The following is a 19,695-nucleotide window of genomic DNA, read 5'->3' as shown; positions in this document are numbered from 1 at the left end:
CTATGAAGTTTCGTGATCCTAGGCGTAAGTGTTCTTGAGGTATAATCCGGAAACCATTTTTCTAAGTTGAGTCACCGTGACCTTTGACCTAGTGACCTGAAAATCAATAGGGGTAATCTGCGAGTCATGATCCATGTACCTATGAAGTTTCATGATCCTAGGAATAAGCGTTCTTGAGTTATCATCCAGAAAACATTTTACTATTTCCGGTCACCGTGACCTTGACCTTTGACCTTTCACCTGAGAATCAATAGGGGTCATCTGCGAATCATGATCAATGCAACTATGAAGTTTCATGATCCTAGGCATAAAACGTTCTTGAGTTATCATCCGGAAACCATTTTACTATTTCCGGTCACCGTGACCTAGACCTTTGACCTAGTGACCTGAAAATCAATAGGGTTCATCTGCGAGTCATGATTAATGTACCTATCAAGTTTCATGATCATAGGCATAAGCGTTCTTGAGTTATCATCCGGAAAACATTTTACTATTTCGGGTCACCGTGACCTTGACCTTTGACCTAGTGACTTCAAAATCAGCAGGGGTCATCTGCGAGTCATGATCAATGAACCTTTGAAGTGTCATGATCCTAGGCCTAAGCGTTCTTGAGTTATCATCCAGAAACCATCTGGTGGACGGACATACGGATGACGGACGGACCGACATGTGCAAAACAATAAACACCCTCTCCTTCGAAGATGGGCATACATATAATTAACAACCCACACATCCCTTAGACCAACAGGCCTGAGAATATTATGATAATCTAAAGATGATTTCTTATATTTATAAATGTATTTAATTAAGTAATACATATGACTTCTAAGATCAATTCATAACTTATATTAAGAAAATTATAAAATGATCAGAAATTTATATAGATCGTTGAGAAATTGACAATCATATCTCCACAATTCATGAATCACAATTCACAAATGGAACAATGAATCATTAGTTATTAAAAAGCAGCATATAGACAGTTAAGAACATTGCACTTCATTAATTCCAACACCTTCTCTTGGATACAAAGTTTGAGTTTACAATGCAGAATCATATATTGACTTTTATGGAAATAATTATGTTCATGGAAGTTGTGTTTTAAAATCAATAAGATATTATTAAACTCGTTTAAACACTACAAAAAAAGACATTAAATAAACATGTCATCCGAAATTTTTTTATCCGGATATATGGTCACTTTGGACATATTTAAATAAATCCCGACTTTTTTCAGTTTATAAGAAAAACATTCAGAACACATGTTCTTACTTCAATTCCTTTGTAAGCAGTCACCATCTGATCTAAAATGGCACTAAATGACAGGGTTTTATCTCATGTTTACAAGATGTTGTTGTTGTTGTTGGTCACAGCCACACGGCCGCAGTAATCTCCCCTGGTAAACGTCATATGTTCAGTTTTGTGACTTCCCGGGACAGGGTCAAATTTGAGCCATGGGGAATAATTTGAACAAATTTGGTAGAGAACTATTAGATATCACAACATACCAAATTAAGTAGCCATAGGCTCTATAATTAAGAACAAGAAGATGTTTGAAGTTTGCACAAAATAGGCCTTATTTAAGCATATGTTCATTTTTGTGACCCCTGGGGCAAGGTCAAATTTGTTTCCAGGGGCATAATTTGAAAAAACTAAGTAGAGAACTATTAGATGTCACAACGTACCAAATTTGATAGAAATAGGCACAATGGTTATGGACAAGAAGATTTTTATAGTTTGCACAAAATGGGCCCAATATAAGCATATGTTCAATTTTGCGACCCCTGGGGAACCGTCAAATTTGATCCCAGGGGCTTAATTTGAACAAACTGGGTAGAGGACTATAAGATGTCATTACATACCAAATTTGGTAGCCCTATGCCATACGGTTATGGACTAGAAGATTTTTAAAGTTTGCACAAAATAGGACTTATATCAGCAAATTTTCGATTTTTTGACCCCCCAGGGCGGGATCAAATTTGACCCCAGGGGCATAATTTGAACAAACTTGGTAGAGGACTATTAGATGTCACTACATACAAAATTTGGTAGCCCTAGGCCCAATGGTTATGGACAAGAAGATTTTTAAAGTTTGCACAAAATAGGTCTTATATAAGCAAATTTTCAATTTTTTGACCCCCCCGGGGTAGGGTCAAATTTGATCCCAGGGGCTTAATTTGAACAAACTTGGAATAGGACAATAAGATGTCACTACATACCAAATTTGGTAGCCCTTGGCCCAATGGTTATGGACAAGAAGATTTTTTAAGTTTTCACAAAATAGGCCTTATATAAGCAAATGTTCAATTTTTTGACCCCCGGGGCAGGGTCAAATGTGACCCCAGGGGCATAATTTGAACAAACTTGGTAGAAGACTATAAGATGTCACTACATAGCTAATTTGGTAGCCCTAGGCCCAATGGTTATGGTTAAAAAGATTTTTAAAGTTTGCACAAAGTAGGCCCTATATAAGCAAATTTTCTATTTTTTAACCCCCCGAGGCAGGGTCAAATTTGACCCCAGAGGCATAATTTGAACAAACTTGGTAGAGGACTATAAGATGTCACTACATAGAAAATTTGGTAGCCCTAGGCCCAATGATTATGGACATGAAGATTTTAAAAGTTTGCACAAAATAGGCCTTATAAAAGCAAATTTTCAATTGTTTAACCCCCCGGGGCAGGTTCAAATTTGACCCCAGGGGCATAGTTTGAACACACTTGGTAGAAAACTATAAGATGTCACTACATAGCAAATTTGATAGCCCTAGGTCCAATGGTTATGGACAAGAAGATTTATAAAGTTTGCACAGAATAGGCCTTATGTAAGCAAATGTTCAATTTTTTGACCCCCCGGGGCAGGGTAAAATTTGACCCCAGGGGCATAATTTGAACAAACTTGGTAGAGGACTATAAAATGTCACTACATACCAAGTTTGGTAGCCCTAGGCCCAATGGTTCTTGACAAGAAGATTTAAAAAGTTTGCACAAAATAGGCCTTATATAAGCAAATTTTCAATTTTTTGACCCCCAGGGGCAAAGTCAAATTTGACCCCAGGGGCATCATTTGAACAAATTTGAAAGAGGTTCACCACAGGAACATTCCTGAGAAATTTCATCAGAATTGGACCAGTAGTTTAGGAGAAGAAGATGTTTTAAGAAAAAGTTAACGCACGCACGCACGGACGCACGCACGCACGCACACACGACGGACACAGGACCATGACATAAGCCCCGCTGGCCTTTGGCCAGTAGAGCTAAAAACCCATGTAAACAACGTCCAGTTGACTTCTTAACAGAATGCACCCAATTTAGTAAAACAAACTATATGTATTGAGGATAAAAATGAGATCAAAACATCACATGGGTATAATTAAGTAACAGTAACTTTCTGTTATCAAAATGTAGGTTATTTAAATCACATCTGAAATATCAACCGAGCGTTTTCTCTTTACATGTTGCATCAAATTTGTAGTGCCTCCAGATTTAGGGTAACTTACGTCAATAAAACACATCAGAACCTTCACAAAATCCGAATTGTTCCCATACTTTTAATTTTGACGGTGCGTCTTTCAGCGTGGTTGAAGAAGTCATTTTACCGGCTGATGTAATGCTCAGCGGGATATTCATTCATTTATTGGATGCCATATTAGCTATTGACCAATTACAAGACGTATTACAAATGGCAAAACATTTTTTTGAAAAGTAAGGTTTAAAATGCGGATCAATCGGGATTGCAGTGAATCGAATCGAAATTTGCCGTATTGGTATTGAAATCGAATCGGCGGCGTTGAACCGGTTTTTCGATGCATCGAACCGAATCGTTACAGCTCTACTGCCCGTCTGTCTGACTGTCCGTCCGTTTATCTGTCCGTTTGCTTGAGCGCCCGCCTTCCTGTCCTCCTGCCTGCCCCTCCGCCTGCCTGCCCTCCTGCCTGCATGCCCGCCCGCCGGCTAGTCCAACCGCCCACCTTGTCAGTCCTCTATATGATAAGAAGGCAAAGTTCTACTGCAATCATGAGGCCATGTTCATATGTGACGTTACGCCATTTTATATCTTACCGCCGTTACAGTTGACGCCAACGTCTCGCCTGTGATCATATGAGATGATCGGCCACCACGTGGCCGCGCAGTGACCAATGTCAGACTCATGGCCTTGGCAGCTTAGACTGCTCACAACAATCTCCCCATATCCTTCTCCGTAGTACCCAAACTCGTAGAATGATTTGGATCTGAGAATATAGACAAACAGTAAGATGTAATTATTTCAGATATCTCAGTTTATTAACAAATTAGCATACCAAGTAAACAAGAAGCGTACCGCATAGTTACACATATTTACTATTTTATATCAACAATAACAACAACAACTTTAATTGACACAGACAACATTTATTTTTGATAAATACAGCTACCTAAAAATATTCAACCAGTGTGACATGATAACTCAAAACGCTTATCTAAAAACAAATGTACATCGTACTACTGTAATAGTTACATGTATGATAACTACAAAAACCTGTCCGCACAAGTAATTAATAACGTTATACTATTAACGATATTCTCATATGCCAAAACATATGAGCACACAATATTTAAAGTGTCATGTCTTACAAACAAATGATCATAATTATCAGTGTCAACTATATTAGCACATCGCTTTATAGCCGGCAGTGCATTAAGACAGCGGCTCTCAAAGTTTGGTCATTCTACTTTCATATTTGTTGTGATAAATGTTTTATTATAATTGTTTTCACTTTCAACTTATGAATGCTGCCACTTAACTGTTCATCTAGAAATTCGGTTAAGAATATCAACATACCCAAACTGGTAGAAAGGAAATGACATTTAAACAGAATCCGACTACAATCGTCATAGTAATTGCCCTTTTATGTGAAATAAAATGAAAAAAATATTTTATTTTTCATCCATACATCACCATTCTGACACGACTTGTCTAAGAACATATTATTATGACTATTATTAAGAAAGTGAGTTTTAAACAATATTAATTTAAAGCCTTTTGTAATGAATTATACAAAACTATGCATTATTTTGAATGAAACGCTTTTTATTTCCATACAATCATCACCCAACCAGCCCAGTTGAATGCCTTTTTTAGAAAGATCGGACCAGAATCACGGAAACAATTAACTTTCGTTAATCAATTAAATTACACATTTTTTGTAATAGACACCTATTATTTCGTCATATTTATTCAAATTTTGCACTTTTCTGTAACCACAAAATTACTCGTGAAGTCAAATGTAAGAAAAGTACCAGAAACCGCAGAATCTTAAAAGATGGCTTATTGCAAAACTATGCAAAGTTATGTTATGCATTTGTCATATTATGTAACATTATATAGCAATATGTCAGAGATGCTTCTTCACTAAATAAATCATATTGAATAATCCTATTTCACCTAACCTTTTTTAATATACAAAACTCATAACCCCGTTTGAAGATGCGGATGTATGCTTCAGACACCTTAGTTATCATAACTATTACAAAGTATGAGCATGGTATGGGCATTTTTTGTCATATAAATTAGCTGTAGGAAACATTTACTGATCTATTTTAATGCCCCTCTTCGAAGAAGAATGGGTACATTGTGTTGCTGGACGTCGGTCGGTCTGTCTGTCGGTAGACCAGTCTGTTTGTCGGAAGACCAGTTCGTTTCGATCCTTAACTTGTCAACGAATTGACAGATTGGCCTGATACTTCACACGTACTTTCGCCTTGAACAGTAGATGACCCTATTGAAATTGGGGCCACACGGTCAAATGCCAAGGCACTATCACACTAAGTGTGATAATCGTTTCCGATCAATAACTCGTCAACCACTTGACCGATTGGCTAAATACTTTACATGTGCATTGTCCTTGGACAACAGAAGACTCCTATTGAAATCGGGGTCATTAGGCCAATGATCAAGGTCACTATCACATCAAGTGTGAAAATCGTTTCTGATCAATAACTCGTCAAACCATTGACCGATTGGCTTGGTACTTAACATGTGCATAGGCCTTAGACAGTAGATGACCCCTATTGAAATTGGGGTAACTAATCAAAGGTCAAGGTCCCTATCACACTAAGTGTGAAAATCGTTTCCGATCAAAAACTCGTCAACCCATTGACCGATTGGCTTGATACTTCACATTTGCATTGGAATTTTTCAGTAAATGATTCCATGTCGAAATTGGGGTCACTAGTTCAAAGGTCAAGGTCAATATAACACTAAGTGTGAAAATCGTTTCCGATCAATAACTTGTCAGCCAATTGACCGATTGGCTTGATACTTCACTTGTGCATTTGACTTAGGCCGTAGATGACCCCTATTGAAATTGGGGTTACTATGTCAAAGGTCAAGGTCACTATCACACTAAGTGTAAAAATCGTTTCCGATCAATAACTCGTCAACGAATTTACCGATTGGCTAGATACTTCACATGTGCATTGGCCTTGGACGTAGATGACTCCTATTGAAATTGGTGTAACTAGGTCAAAGGTCACTATCACACTAAGTCTGAAAATCTTTTCCGATCAATAATTTGTCAACCAATTGGCCTTGGACAGTATATTACCCTTATTGAAATCGGGGTCACTAGGTCAAAGGTCAAGGTCACTGTTACACATTAAGATTACAATTGTTTCCCATCAATAAATTGTCAAGTAATTCACCGATTGGCTTGGTACTTCACATGTGCATTGGCCTTGGAAGTAGATGACCCCTATTAAAATTGGGGTCACTAGGTCAAAGGTCAAGGTCATTGTTATACACTAAGTGTGAAATCGTTTCCGATCAATCGTCAACTGTTTCACCGATTTGCTTGATACTTCAGATGTGTATTGGCCTTGGACATTAGATTACCCCTATTGAAATTGGGTTCACTAGGTCAAAGGTCAAGGTCACTGTTACACATCAAGGGTACAATCGTTTCCGATCAATAACTCGTCAACTGATTCACCGATTTGATTAATACTTCCCATATGCATTGGCCTTGGACAGTAGACTACTCCTATTTAAATTGGGGTCACTAGGTCGAATGCCAAGGTTACTGTTACACAGAAAGTATGAAATCGTTTCCATCAATATCTCGTCAACTGATTCACCGATTGCCTTGATATTTCACATGTCCATTGGCCTTGGACAGTAGATGACCCCTATTGAAATTGGGGTCACTAGGTCAAAGGTCAAGGTCACTGTAACACACTTAGTTTGAACTTGTTTCCGATCAATAACTCGTCAAATGCTTCACTGATTGGCTTGATACTTTTCATGTGCATTGGCCTGGACAGTAGATGACCCCTATTGAAATTGTGGTCACTAGGTCAAAGTTCATGGTCACTGGCACAATAAGTGGGAAAAGCGGTTCTGATCAATAACTCGTAGATTCGACCGATAGGCTTGATACTTCCCATACGCATTGACTTTGGACAGTAGATGACCCCTATCAAAATTGGGGTCACTAGTTCAACGGTCAAGGTCATTGTCTTAATAAGTGTGTACATTGTGTCAGATTAATAACTCATCAACAAATTGACCGATTGGCCTGATACTTCACATGCGCTTTGGCATTGGATAGTAGATGACCCCTATTGAAATTGGGGTCACTAGTTCAAAGCCTTGTTTGGGGGGTTGTGCATATGTCTCCGACCGAAGGCAGTTAGATCAACAATATTTGAAATACTTAGGTTAAAGTGGGCTGCAGTTGTTTTTATAATATATGCACCAATAAAATCCCATCTTTTTATTATGCCGATGCTCGCGGAACCGTGTAGTTTAATAGATCAAGTAAGAGGCTGGTACGAAACCAGTGCTGTCGAATGCAGAACGCACCATGCAACACAAATTATAACAGCATTTCAATATCCGACACACTACTACGCTATGTTTTATACAATTGTTGAATTCCACAGAACATAAGAAATAATACTCTTGAAATATTTGAGGTTGAGGTTGTTGTAATTAGCAACAAAATGTTTGTAAGTGTGTTTTCTACTATTACTGCCATGGTTCCTTTACTGTAGGAGATATTTTGCCGTCCCCGATGGAAGAAGTCCCGCCCCACTTCCAACCATCTGATTCTTCCAAAACTTGAATTTATCCGGTAAAACCGCATTTTACTTAGTACAAAATAAAGCAAATTCATAAAATCACGCGCTATGTTCATCTATAACAACATGTTAATGCCTAATAAAGTGGCATAACAAATATTATAAACCGATTTATTCGTTGGTTTTAACGTTGTTTTTTTTTAACAGTGGACTTTTACGTTAAAAAGACATGTACATAAAATTTGCTCGTTGTTTTACATGTTTTAGTATAAGTTCACCGGCCAAAATTATTGTTCTTAGCAAACAAAATAGAAAACTAATTCAACTTCGTAACTAGTCCTGTAAGTATAACCTTCCAAAATAGCATAGTACTGTAAATCTTACGAGTGCTTTCAGATAATGAACTATCGGTTACATTCTCTTAAAGTTAAGTTAATATATGTGTGACAGATAAAGGACATTTTATTGTACATGCGATTAAATACAAAACTAGCGGGTCTAAATATCTATATTTCCCTTATCATTTCTAGAGTTTTATTATTGCTATTTATTAAGAAATAATATCCTTTTTATCACCAAAGTTCGTTATCGAATTGTGCATAATGAGTGATTTGATTAAAAGCATCTATACCCATCTGTTTGACGACAACAGATTATGATTGAATTTTTGTTTTACGGTTTAAGGTTAAATGCATGGGAATTTTTCTATACTTCGCACATCTTTCTTAGACGCATATTCACAAGCATATTATAAAACATTTAAAGGGGCCTTTTCACGTTTTGGTAAAATTGACAAAATTATTATTTTTAATTTCAGATTCGCAAATTTTCGTTGTAGTTATGATATTTGGGAGGAAACAGTAACACTAAACATTTTAATTTTTTACCATGCTCTAAAATATCCATTATATGCATCTTTTGACGATTTAAAAACCTGAAAATCATAAAGCTTTGCGAAACGACTGAATAATTTAGAGAGTTCTGTTTTTGTCGTTATATTTTGTTTTACTACGAGAATTGCTTATATAAAGTATAAAATGCAAGTTTGTAACGATCGATAGAGCTCGTTTTAGCACACGCTTTCAGTTTGTAATTTTTCTGAAAATCTTAAGAACTATTCTCAAAACATAACAATCCGTCCCATAATTATTGCAGAATAACCTACACTTGATCCCCAGTTTAGTATCTAGAAAACACGTGGATTAACGTGTTAGAATTAACAACTGTACAGTTCCTTTACTCTATATTTCAACTTAAATTTAAAGTAAACGTACGAATAATTGAATCCAAGCATCCTACAGATGACATCAAGATCGTGGTCGTCGAAGTTGGAACTACCGACTGTGCCCCAGTGACCGTTATGGAACACCTCGAGACGACCGGACTGCTCTGAGACGCCGTCTACTAACCGGATGGGAGTTTCTGTGAAACAAATGTCTGTGTATCATAGATACAAAAGGGACGAGTCATAAGGCCATACATAATTATACAAAACAACAAAAACAACACGTTCAGCGAAAATTTAATCCAGCGAAATGGTCTATACTCAAAAATAAGGATTTTTACAAAGTCACCAGGTTCCAAGGCGAACATTATCGCTGTAAATGCAAACCATATCAAACAGTAGAGTATGTGTCAAATTTACCTTACAATCCTGGCAATAAGTCGGAACAATAGTTTTATTTATATGAGAAATTAGCGATGTACATTAGTTTTAAACGTGCAGTTTCTTGACAATCAATAAACCGCTAGTCAACTCAGAATCGTAACGAAATCGTATCAACTATTGACTGATTAACTGGATAGTTCATTTGATATGAAGAACATACTCCCATCGCAATTGACACCGGCATCCTTTGAATGATCACAAGAAACATAGAAGGAATTTCCAAAGCCCGCCCAATAGTATGAGCGGCACATTGAGATATCGGTCTCGGTGCCGTCACAGGAAAGGGATTTGATGACAATGTTGCCGTGACCCTCTCCGTAGTAGTTATGACCGTATCCAAAAGCTTGACTGCAATGGTAACGTAAAAAAAACGATAAGCTGAAATACAATATTGAAATAACTTAATAATACGTTTTATCGCACCCGGGAACTTCGATTAGTATTTTTCTGACAACGATTGCTTTTTTGGTTTCTTACATTCCTCAATATATGACAATTTTGACAGATAACAACTAATAATAAGAATGTTCATTAAACGAACAAGCAAAATAAAACGTATTACAAGTTCCACATTATATTTGACATAAAAACAATAATTATATCAAGACCTTCACGAGCTTCACCTTACAATGTTAAGCAAAAATCAAATCAAAACGTAATATCACTATATATTTATTGTACGATAACCTTAAGTCGTCAGTCTTATACACATTGGTCTTGTTTGGGCTTGTAAGATACTTGCAACGGTTCACCGTTTGGTCTTGTATTGTAGCGGTAACTATATTGTAGCGCAAAGTATCAAGTTAAGGTGCGTTCTGTTACTGATTGTGATGAAATAAATAGGTTTTCAAAGAAGGGGTGGGTCTGACGACTTTTTATTTAATGAAACATTGTGTCGTCAAGGAAATTATTGTTAAGTCGTCATGTATCCCTAAAGTCGTAATTTCACCGAGTTAAAAAAAGACAACAAAACAATTCCCTAATGCAGTAAGTGTTTTAAAACATGAAACATGAAATTAATAAAACCAATCTGAGTATGTTGCATACATACACAAAGCATATTAAAATCGTCAACCATGACGTTCAAGAAAATACGCTTAATTGTCATAATAATATTAACGAGAACTGAAACAAGAAAATAATGAATGCCTAACCGCATGAAATGGTGTTAAACGACTGGCATTTATTTATGGTAAAGTTACACTTAAACAGTCACACACAATATTAATTTAATCTCCTTTTAAACATTTCGATAACAATAGCTTTATGGAAATTGTCGAACACAAAACAAAACTATGAAAATAACTGTTATACTATTAACATAGCATCGTGATATTAAGGCTGCGGTAACAATTATACTTTGACATAGTATGATACTAATAAAGAGTTCATTTATTATTTTCATTCCATGACTTTGATGTAGATGCATGTATGCATCTGCGCTGTCGTGGTTACCATGGATATGTCAGATTCGTCGATCTTGAAGGCTATGGCACATGTCTGTTGCGGCCCGGTGCGTCGATTGCGTACAATGGGTTCTTCAAGAGTTCGCAACAAGTACCTAGCCTTTCCTTTGTTTAAAGAAACTATCTCATTCACAGCCTTGGCGCAATCACGTTTCAATTCCCAACTTTTAGGGGACCATCAAATACTGCCACTTTCATGGAATCGTAGGAGTTATTTGGCTCCAGTTCGACGTGATAAGTGCTCAGCAGTTCAAACGCCCTTCGACCATAATGATGCATGCCTACAACTTGGACATTGCGTATGACGATCTTCTTCATACTTGTATACCTGAAGAGGACAAAAGTGTTATATGCACTCGGTTTAGTGAGGTGTATTCCTGTTGAGTGAACTTGACTACAGAATGGCCATACAATGCCTAATGTTAACCTTTAACGTCACGATATGTGTTATGTGTACACTATGTTATGGTTACGTGTTTTATTGTTTTGTATTCATTTGGTCTGCAGGTTTGTTTTTTTGTGTCTTCATTTGTTTTTATTTTTTCTTTTCTTCTTTTTCTTTCAGCTTTTCGGCCTTGAGTTTTTCTCTCTGTTGCTTTTTGTCTTCAATTTCTTCCTTTTTACGTCGTTTTCAATTTCGTTTCGAAGTCGCTTTTCTTCTCGTTCTTGTTTGCGCTTCTCCTTTTGTTCACTTAGATGCTGTTTTTGTTTTTCCTTTTATTTTAACTCTTCCTGTACTTCTCTGCTTGTTAACACCCTGGCTTTTCCAATCCCACGTTTGCTGACCGATCTTTGTGTCGGCGTTGGAACTACGAGAACGTTGACTAGGTCCTCTGGAATGAGGCCCGCCTTTACCAAAGGGTGGTCCACAACGGTACATGTAGGTACAGTCGGCTTTCTCTGTGTTTTCACGGCTGTAGTTGCAACAGATAGGATGTCGTGTTTTTCTACAGGATTACTTGAACTGGCTGCTTGGCTTTCCACCTGGTCCTTAGGGTGACGCCATGTTTGAAACACAGTATCTTGCAAGTCGATGCTGCAGTTGTAACACTGCTCGAACTTGCGTTTTTTTCGGGGTGTCAATGTACACTCCATCGCAGCAAGTGCAAGTTCTGGAGGGCAGTCGGTGGCACTGTTTTCTTTCGGTTGCGTGTCGCTCAAAGACTGCTGAGAAACGCTTGCTTGTTGCAACGTCAGTATTCCATCATCACCAACGGTGAAGCTGACGTCAAAAAGTGTGTCATCGATCTGCGACGATTCAATACTGGAGAATGAGCATTCCATCTGAACTGCACTGTCATGTTTAGTTACTTGTACCTCTTGGTCCGTGTTCGTCTCTGGTGTGGGGACCTCGAGATCAATTGAGTTTGGATCAACATCAGTGCATGAGCGGAGCAGCAACGTTTTGTCAACGGCATTAGGGTTGAACGGAAATATTCCGCATTTTCGAAAGCCCTCTGTGATACAATCCATTGAGAAACTTTTCTCAAAAATAACCTTAAAAACAGCACTGACTTGTTTTTTTTTTAATCCAAACGTCTGACTTGATCATTTTGGCTTGGATGACCATCTTGGCTGTTTCGATTTTCATTTTTCGATACACTGCAACGTCCAAGGGTTGCGTAATGTGAGTTGTCTTGGAGGGCAAACACATGAGGATAACATCGTTTGCTATAGCTGATCGTATGAGCGGAACAAATGTGAGAAGAAGCTCCATCCTGAATCAGGAGTATTGGGCGCTGAGATACTGCATGCGCCAAAAATGTTTTCTCGAACCACTATAAGTAGAGGGTCTGATCCATGAAGCTGCTGTCAGAGCGGGCGTAGCTCGCATTTACTGGACCCAGGCGATGGTACGGCCCTCCTGGCAAGCTGTTGGTGAAGATAATCATAGGCGGCAACGCATGGCCAGCGGCGTTCACGCAGCAGTTTACAGATATATGTTCATTTGTTGCCACAGACAGTGAATGGGCATGCTTATTTCTTGTCGGAACAATGACTTTTTGACCAGCCGATTTATTGAGGAAAAGCGCAGCTTCGTCGCAATTATATATACGATCAGGCTTGTCAGTTAATTCATTACTCTCCAGTGTCTCTTTCAAAAGAGAAAAGTACTCTCGTAGGGCATTCACACTACCTAATGAGGCCCTCCCTCTGTCCAATGAAGCAGGGCGACGCAATCCTAATCCAGGATGCCGGGACTTAAAGCCGTTCTACCAACTTCGAGATGGACCTGAGTCTGAAAATACATCCCCTCTGCAACGTTCCTTCGCTATTCACCAGGCGAATCCAATTAATTGCTGGATTGATAGCGGAAACCCACGGTTAGCCATGTACCCAATATAGCTTACGAGCGCAGCTTCCTCGTCCGTTGTCAGTGCCGTGTCGACCCCTATTTTAGCATCCAGTGCAACTTTTCCACTTATCCTATCTGACAATGTCATTTTTGGCACTCCAAATTTTTTGGCAGCTGAAACAACTGACATGCCTCCTTTTACGGCATTAAAGGCCGAAATCATATTTTCAGTAGACCATTTGCGTAAATGTGATGGGCGATTTTCCATTTTCTGCAACAATGTTAGACTTATGTAATTGTGTAATTTCTCGATCTTTAGTAATGTATTTTAATATATATTGTTACACAAAACTAAAATCTAGACAGTTTTATGTTTAACTTTACTTTTAACTTTATGCTCAACTCAGTTGTTTTTTGTGTTTTTTTTTCAAAAACAGTTTTCATCATATGCTTATTCTTTAAGTCGTCATAATGTATCAAAAGTCGTCAGTGACATATGTATCTTTTTGTTTGCTTCTTAGTATACTTTAACCTTATAAAAGGGAGGTTATCAGGTTATTCCATGTATTGTAGCAATCTCTTGCACGACGGTTACATTACATTCACCTCTGTGTTGGGCTCAGAACGGACTATTGTTATGAAAGCGTCTCATTCATGTCATGATCCAATCTGAACGCATCGGACAGTGGGCTACAACACGATCGCCGTTATGGCGGAATTGTCCGAGGAGTCCCGATTGGTCATGATCATACCAAGCGTTCATCATTGAGGTTACAGTATACTAAACAATCTCTTGCACGACGGCTACATTGCATTCACTGCATTAAAGAAAACCATCTCATACCATGATATCTAATATCAGTCTTAATTCATTATTATAAAATTGATATGGTTTTTTGATGTTAAGAAACCAACATACATACACACGTCGAAGCAATTCCTAACGTAACTCAAAAAACATTATGTTCGATTGTTTACATTTGTTAAGTGCGTGGAATGATTCCATCTGCGTAAATGGGCAATAAAATAGTTCCAAAGAGTTGCATTAAAACTCGCTAGTTTTTGCAAGATTTATCGTACATTTTAAAGTCATATTTCTTAATTTAATGCATGCGATCTTAAATATCCAATCAAATATAAATTGAATGCGTTTGTTCGGTTTTACCTATTTGGTAGACAAAATAGCATCCTGAGCCTTACGCAGAGTTGTATGTGAGAGCAAGGAACGACAACTCTGCGTGGAGATTGGTATTGTAGTGCCTTTGGGTTTATTCAGACATGTTAAACAATAACGACAATGACCCACGTGGCTTTCGCCTTAACACACCGTCGCAGCACTTTATTATTCGCCCGTGTACAACCCGCAAACAAAAAAGTGTAGTCATGGAAAGCCCAAGAATTTAATGATTCATAATAATGGAATCATTGACAAATATTAAAAGGCAAAAAAAGAAGATATTTACCTTTTCAATGAACGCGGGCTTTAAACTCTTGGCGGTAATCAAGGGAAAGAACTCGATACTTAAAATAAATGACGATTTTAGGTGCATGACGACTTTAGGTTATCGTACGTTTATCTAAACCTGAAAGCGGTAAGTTTTTTTTTAATACGTGAACAACAAAATATCAATTCGGGTAAGCAGTAAAAATAATATATTTTAATTATATAACAGGTCACTAAGATGCTTTATTAGCCTTTAATATCTTACAATATGTACTAAAGCTTACGGATTATTGACACCAATCATCCTGCATATGACTGTCACAGCATTTCCGCTGAAATCGCCGCATATAGTTCCCCATGTTCCATCCTGGAGTACCTCTACTCGCCCAGATGTGTTAGTTGGACCACCAACAAGGCGCAAACGTGTCTCTATAGTTGACACATAATAAGAGAGACAAATGTGGCATTCAGTATGTGCACTGTCACATATACATAAGAAAACCTTAATGAGCTTCTTACAATCAATCACATTACGGACCTTGAAGTTGGCTTCGATAAGTGAAATCAATATACCGGTAATGAAACTTAGATGAAATGAGCTTAAATAGAGATCTTGCTATTGATTTAATTTCAGATGTGTTTGTAGGTGGCATATTTGCAGATCATCTAAGGATTGCATCTGGGGCAAGTCAGCGTACGGTCAAGGTCTCTGTTACTAAAATAGTAAAACAGTCTCATGTGAGTTTGGTAATAGGAGTTGCCCAAAAGTTGTGTGCGTACGCTGCTTACACGCTGAACTAGCTAAGAATTGCAAATTGGCCGGGCTATCTATGAGCAACGTCACATATTTTTTTCTGAAGGCTGCGTACATGCATGCCTTCTTTGAGATTGCAAACATATAATTAGTAAATTCAATTTATGTAATACTCAATAAAACGTTTATGGCATGGCCATGTTTCGTGTTGTACCCATTTCTTTATGTGCTCATTCATCATTTGTACAAAAAAGTAACATAAAAAAGCTTTCTGCTATCGAGTTATAAGAAGTGAATTGCCTTTACCACGCCCCTACCCTAAAATATATATTATATAAACATTTATTCATATGCCAACTCGAAAGCTCATTAAATTGAAGGAAACACGATTTGATTTTTTATAATTTCAGAACGTTTGAATTTTAGACATTCCATCAAAATGAAACATAAAAGAGATCTTCCGTTCACACTTATAACCGCTTATTGCATAAGCTTTAATAAGTGTTCTACAGCGAATGAGTTGATTTTTTTAATTCTTCTAAAATATTATAAAATATTATTCAATAAAAATGAGTTCATTGATTTTTTTTTATTCTTCTCAAATATTTCAAAATATTATTCAGTACTTTTGTTTCCTGTGTAAAAAATCTATTTTCTAACAGTTAGACGTCTATGAAGAGGAATGATCGATTTTGTGTGCGTGGCCGGCTGCATTATTGAAAACCGTGTCAGATTGATTGGACTAAATATAGAGTTAAATAAGCATTACATTCATCGCTTGCACAAATGGTAAATCAAGACTTTTGTTTACCTATTTAAAATAGATACGATGCTTTGTCAGAAACGCCTTGTTATATATTGTCGGTAATCATACCGGTAAAAAGTTGTCATACGTTTCAAGACAAGATATATTTGATAGTCGTTATTCCAAATTATTGGTCTGAGGGCTGTGTTGTACCTTTGCACAAAAAGGCAGTTAAAATGATGAAACTAATTGTAGAAGCATAACATTATTGAGTACGTAAGAAAAACTGTTATTTCGTATTTTAAATTCAATTAAATTAAATCTCCCATTGAGCAGAACATAACTATATATAAGTAAAAGCGCAGAATGGGTTTAGACAAAATATGATCACTCTTGATAATATGTTTGTACCGCACGGTCTTCTGACGCACTTATTTAATAAAGTAAAACATCTTTTTTGTGAATGAGTAGACTTAAGTAAAGTCTTTGAGAATGTGATTCGAGAAAACCTTAGGTGCAAACTCATGAGGCAACGAAGCAAAATGTTTAATATAGTGAGATCAATATACTCATCTGTTAAATCTACAGTAAATTATTGTAAACAAGAAATATCTTTAAAAAAGATATACGGCGTTGATTGTGGTTGGAGTTTATGAAAGGTAAAGAGTTCAATGACTGAGATCAAGGATAGCGAATGGCTTTTTCTGTGCAGTTCTTAGCTGCATCACACGCAGTACGGGATGTTATGCGGAGTTTTCGCGGCTTATTTTACATTATAACATATTGCTGGTCATAAACCTATAGATACAAAACAGAAAACCAAAAGAAGAATTGAAGTGAAATTAAAACATATGAGTCAACCGGCCACACGCGAAGTACATATTTTAAATATTTATACGCGCGTTCTTCGAACAAACCTGTTTTAGTGGTTTGTCGGGCATTGCTATTTGATTCGATTAATAACAGTATCGAGAATCATCGCGCTCATGCTTAATACATTAGTCAATATGGTGGAATAATTCTTGTTAAATTAATTAAAAATAATATTTATCATGGTATTGTTGAAAACACATTAAGAATCTATTATTGACATACCATAATTATATCGCTGGATATCTTCATTTAACATCTTTCTGGTCTAAAGAAAATTCCAGTTCACCTACATAACGCTTTAGCGTCTTTATAACATAACGATTATTTTACTGGCCGAGAACTCCGGTCAGCACATAAGGTAGTCGTGAAGACGCAGCGATAACCTGTATATAAACTCAGACATTCACACACACTGGTCGCGAATTGATCCGATAATTCGCGGATTGAAATGCCATGCATTAAAGTGAGGCCTCGCTTCCATTGCTCTTTATACTTTTACATGTTAACGTGTTGACAGGAATATGGAAGTTAGTACTAAATATGAGAACATAGCCTTTAAGTACAAATGTTCTCGCGCTGGCAATCCTCTGAAAATAAAAGGTGCACGCACAAACTATATTGATGTCGAGATTGATGAGTGTAAAACTGTTCTATCTATTAAGCCTTTTCATTAGAGATAAAATTATTTCATGCTGAACACGCAGTAAAGCAGTGTTACAAAGACGCGGACATGTTTCCAATGTTCTGGTCGTATGCTCAAATCAGCCTATGGGATAAATGAAGTGTATTCATTCTGACCTAGCCGCGGGAAATTTTATTTGAATTGTATTGGACAGTTACAAAGGTCATGTAAGGTGAAAAGCTGGCGTATACAGCTATGCCGAAAAAAATTAAGTTGGGATTTCGAATGTCTGCTAGGGGTCAGGCGTTTATCACCATTCATGTTTTCTATGTTTCAAAATGATTTAGAATCAGTTTTTTTTTCTTAAAGGGGTATTATTGGTATAGATATAAATGTTTTTAAACTATTTATTGTGTTGTACGCAGATGAAATTTATTATTATTATTTTAAACGATTGAAGTGAGTAGTTAGCACTGATTAAACTAAAGTCGTGATATTCACAAATGGGGGAAGGTTGCCAAATAATATTTCATTCTTGTACAGTGATATTGAAATCGAGATAGTGACGAAGTTTAATTAACTGAATGTTGTATTAACGCCTGGTGGCTCTTTCTCTGATGCACAAAGCCGCTAGCAGGTAAAGCTTTGTAAAGGCGATATTTTAGATGAACAAATACCTTTACAAGTTTACCAACATTTTGTGATACACAGACTAGATTTTTTGATAAACTTATATCACATATTCTTAATTACGGAAGCGAAGTTTGGGATTTTGTCAAGGGCGAAGCTATGGAACGCATTCGTATGCAATTTTGTAAAAATCTGTTGGGTGTTAACAGAAGCACTAAAAATGATTGTATATACGGCGAACTTGGGCGCCCTTATTGTCAAACAAAGAGTTATTATAATATTGTAAAATATTTGGTTAAATATAACACACTGATTTTTATAGCTTCAATAAAAATTCCTTACATTGTGGAATGATTGCTAATGATTTCATAATTAAAAGTAGGTGCTCCCTACGTGATTAACTAAGCACTCTTGGTTTTTACGCTGCCTGGTATTTTGAGGATGTAGGTAAAGATATTATATTTTTAGGCGCTATTAAATAAAGATAAACTGATAATTGTATCCAAAATTTGAACGGTCGATTGGTTAACTCAAGTAGAGCTCTTTTTATAGAAATATTGTAACTTTCGAATTCAGCCATAATTAGAATTACGGCGTGGTTTTTTTCAAGCACATAAAATTAGTGTTGATATAATGGACGCTTTACATATTGCATACCCGTAACAGATCGTCAATGCATTATTAATAGTGTCTCTAAATTTGCGGACACTTATATATCTTGTATGTCTTATATACTAGTTTTCGTATATAAATTATCGAACACGAAACAATTTTGTTTTAAGTTTCCGAAAACTATGGTAGATGACTTGCACGGAATACATCATTTAAAAGCAATTCATAAAGACACACATTTAATGCCAATTTTGATTAAATTAAGCACTGTATACTTAAATTATTTATAACGTATGAGATATATAAACATATAGACGACATGCATGGAATACGTTTAATGGGTAAATGTGTATCCCCTTTTGTATTGTTTGTTTTCGTATTTGTATTGTATTTGGGATTGTTATAGCATTATGTATATGAATAAAGCTCAGCTTTCTGAGTTTATTGTTTTGCTGGTATAGTTTGTTTGTTTTAAAAAGCTCACAAACGCGTTTTATGATGGCGGAGAAAGGCCATAGAAAACG

General features: G+C 36.8%; 2 protein-coding genes across 2 annotated transcripts in view; both read right to left on the bottom strand.

Moving 5' to 3' along the window:
* LOC127866440 (uncharacterized) overlaps positions 1-19,695 on the bottom strand; it is a 173,965-nt gene that overhangs the window by 60,123 nt on the left and 94,147 nt on the right. The window lies entirely within an intron of this gene.
* LOC127866394 (scavenger receptor cysteine-rich type 1 protein M130-like) overlaps positions 1-19,695 on the bottom strand; it is a 120,434-nt gene that overhangs the window by 28,180 nt on the left and 72,559 nt on the right. Inside the window, exons 8-11 of the mRNA XM_052406889.1 lie at positions 15,220-15,364; positions 9,890-10,077; positions 9,335-9,482; positions 4,062-4,231 (exon numbers count right to left, since the gene is read on the bottom strand). Coding sequence (XP_052262849.1) covers positions 4,062-4,231; positions 9,335-9,482; positions 9,890-10,077; positions 15,220-15,364 — 651 coding nt within the window. The remainder of the gene's footprint in view (positions 1-4,061; positions 4,232-9,334; positions 9,483-9,889; positions 10,078-15,219; positions 15,365-19,695) is intronic.

The sequence above is a fragment of the Dreissena polymorpha genome, chromosome 2 (genome assembly GCF_020536995.1).
Source record: "Dreissena polymorpha isolate Duluth1 chromosome 2, UMN_Dpol_1.0, whole genome shotgun sequence".
Lineage (NCBI taxonomy): Eukaryota > Metazoa > Mollusca > Bivalvia > Myida > Dreissenidae > Dreissena > Dreissena polymorpha.
Note: the sequence above shows the minus strand (reverse complement) of the source record. Positions and strands in the feature narration are given on the sequence as shown.